General features: G+C 31.2%; 1 protein-coding gene across 1 annotated transcript; it reads left to right on the top strand.

The window, feature by feature from the left end:
- The first annotated feature begins 352 nt into the window (after window positions 1-352).
- Window positions 353-676, top strand: LOC105767085 (mitogen-activated protein kinase 19-like). The gene has a single exon (XM_052630410.1). It carries the CDS (start codon window positions 353-355, stop codon window positions 674-676), a length of 324 nt encoding a protein of 107 aa, XP_052486370.1.
- The last annotated feature ends 2,746 nt before the right edge of the window (window positions 677-3,422 follow it).

Genomic DNA, 3,422 nt, shown 5'->3' with positions numbered 1-3,422 from the left:
CACCATCCGGAGTTATCCATAAAGAAACGTACCTTTGATACAAAACATAAGCATGCAAAGAAAAAAAATTAAAGAAGGCACCGAATTAAAAGAGAAACAAGCTACAAAAAATAGAATTTTATTTATATTGGAAGGAAATTACAATCACAACAAAGTTACATTTAGGCTTAATTATGGACCGAACTATTTTTTCTGTATGGCACTTCCTATAAGACTCAACTATGCATGATTTTGTTGTTTGTCCCGTTGCTATTTTTCCTTTTCTTGAATAATATATAATTTACTTATGGACCAACCCTGAACGTTTCTGATTTTTTTTTCTCTTTTTTCTTTTTTTCAGGACTTAAAAGAAATGGACTTTTTCACTGAATATGGGGATGCAAAGAGGTATAAGATTCTTGGAATTATTGGGAAGGGAAGCTATGGAGTTGTTTGTGTAGCACTTGACACGCAGACTAGGGAGAAAGTGGCAATAAAGAAAATACAAGATGTATTTGAGCACGCATCTAATGTTATAAGGATTTTACGAGAAGTCAAGCTGCTCAGACTTCTTAGACATCATGATATGGTAGAAGTTAAGCGAACAATGTTGCCACCATCAAAGAGGGAATTCAAAGACATATTTGTTGTTTTTGAGCTCATGGAATCTGATCTTTCACCAAGTCATAAAAGCTAATGATGATTTAACACATGAACACCACCACTTTTTCCTTTACCAAATGCTTCGTGCAATGAAATACATGCATACTGGTAAAACATTGGTCTTCTTATGTGTTTATACATGCCCGCCTTAGGGTAGTTTGGGAGTGTGGCCGTCCAAGACCTAAGGTTAGAAGAAGTCTAAAAGTTTTTTTTTTAGCTTTTAACGTGGAAAAAAGATTTCAGCCTTTTAAGTCTTCTGGTCAACACTTCATTATAAGTAGGAAAAAAATGAAAGAAAAGAAAATAAAAAGTCCCCAATTTTTTTATATTTTATTACTATTATATGTTTTTATTTTACTGTATTACATTTTATAATTTTGAAAAGGAGTTTCAATTTATTGTTTTACCTAGAGTCCAAAAATGTCAAAAACAGGCCCGTGTTTATAATGTCATGATAGATCTTTCAATAGCTTTTGGGTTGTTAGCCATATATTATCAACCTCTTTTTTTTACTGTTCTTGAAGTAAATTCTCTTTGAGGTTTTTTTTACCTAGCATTGATATCCTAACGTGTTAATAGATAAGAAATAGGCTTTGGTTGGGAGCTTAATGTAATTGCAAACTTACACTGATTGCTACAAATTGGTTTGCAACTAATGTGTATGGAAGTGGCGCCAATTGTCCCCAAATAGGTAATTGACGTCAAAGTTAAAATGTGACGATCACATCTTATAGTTAGAAAAAATCAGGTTTTAAAAAAGTTTTCTTACACAACAAAAATTTTGAAAATTAACTTAGTTTGTGATATTTATAGTAATAAACCTTAGACTGAAATTGTACATGTGTTTTTAGATAGGCATGATCCTTGAAGTTTTTCGGCTTTCAACCAAACAATCTTCTATGTTATTATCGTACCACGAACTGTTTCAAGTGTGGGCTCGAACCAATTGAATCAAAACAAATAACCTGAAATTCTTTTCTTTTTATGTGAAAAGAAAAATTCTCTTCTTTAATAGAAACCGACAGAATGTTGTTAATTTGGAAAATAAATTTAAGAGTTGAGAATAAACTCTCTTTATTTTCTAATAGGGTAACAATATATTTCTGTTGTAAAAACTGTGTTAATAGCTCTACCGATATCATCTATTTATAGGAAAAGAAAGCAGAACCATTGTTGAATTATGGAAGTCTAATTCAAATAGAAAAACAACTCCTTCTTTAAAGAGGGAGTAGCATGGGCAGCATACACCTAGCATTCCTACTAGGGTTGCCACCCCTTCATAATGAGGGGGTTTTAAGCTTCTCTCACATCAGGCCCAATTATGTGTACTTTTTGGATTTTGCGACCTAGTACATTGTAATATGATTCAACCGGATTTAATTTTTTATTTTTAGAAATAAAATTTAATATTTATATTTATTCAAATGATTTTCTCATCTCAATTTTATCTTGGCAAAAAATGATAATTTTACCCATGGTAAAATTTTTGAGAAAATACATTTAACATTTAACATTTCACCATTTAACTTGTTCACTATTACCGTATGATTTATTTTCATTTTCGGGTTTTAAAATAGCTCAAAAAACATAAACTCAATACCTCGATCATTTTTTAGAATTCCTTGTTCGTTTTGAAAATGAATTCATTTCTCATTTCTCATTTTCATTTTCATTTCCATTTTGAGAAAACCTTATTTATTGCCAAAATGATTCCATTTTTCCATTTCGGAAAAAAAAACCCATAATCATTTCTTGAATGTTTTTCATTTCTCAATTTCTATTAATTCCGTTCATTTCGGTTCAATACATGCAATTCATTTCTAATTTCAATGAGCTAGCAGAGGGACCGATTGGATATATGTAATTAAGGCTCAAATGATTTATAATTAAGTTTTAGCTTTTCGCCTATTAATTATAAACTCATTTAGTCATAAAGTCATTCCATTATAGTATCGTGACTAAGCTTTCCCTAACGATATACCATTACGAAAACAACTCGACCAGTGCTCATCTAATGACCTTATCATAAGTGTGTTACCCACATAAGATATCCTTAACCTCTTTGGGACAATATTCGTTCTCCCAATATGGTCTTATTTTAATTCATGGTAACCAGTACATTTTCCTTCATGAAAAGTCAATTATTATTAAATAGTAATTCAATCATCCATCATAAAGACGAACAACTCGTGACCATGTTTACTTTTCATCAACCATGTAATGCCGATGAAAGGATATCATTTACCCATGTTTCGGGCTATGAGTGTTAGGGTATGCCCAAAGATCAATCATGAGATGGTTGTAATAGCATACTTGATTTATCATGTTTATTAATATAAGGCGTTACCATTATTATTTTAGTTTCTTTTCTATGTGTATAAATAAACTGTTTTATAATAATGTCCTGAGAATAATATGATTATTCTTAAAAGGTCCTTAGTCAAGTATTATTGTTGGCTAGGACAACAATAATGCATTAAGACTAACATGTAGTTGATTGATGATAAAGAGTTGTCATTGATATGGAGTGTCAAATTGGACTGACCCGTTATGAGTATGTTTCTTGGATTATTATGTAATTGTCACAACATTACTCATAGTGATTAATATGTATATGATCCTCAGATTTGAGATCATCATAATCCCAACATCGTGAGTTATATATTTTGATAAGTCAAACGTACACCGTAACTGGTTATTCTATAAAGGCTAATGTTAGATATACCATGATCTGTGTAGAGGGATATGGTTGATCGATATAGGATAAGTCCCTTCTACAT

This window comes from Gossypium raimondii, chromosome 5 (genome assembly GCF_025698545.1).
Source record: "Gossypium raimondii isolate GPD5lz chromosome 5, ASM2569854v1, whole genome shotgun sequence".
Taxonomy (NCBI): domain Eukaryota; kingdom Viridiplantae; phylum Streptophyta; class Magnoliopsida; order Malvales; family Malvaceae; genus Gossypium; species Gossypium raimondii.
The sequence above is the reverse complement of the archived record's forward strand: the minus strand, read 5'-3'. Positions and strand labels throughout refer to the sequence as shown.

Excerpts from the sequence above, each read along its gene's own strand:
- LOC105767085 (XM_052630410.1), top strand. The coding sequence starts at position 353 with ATGGACTTTTTCACTGAATATGGGGATGCAAAGAGGTATAAGATTCTT.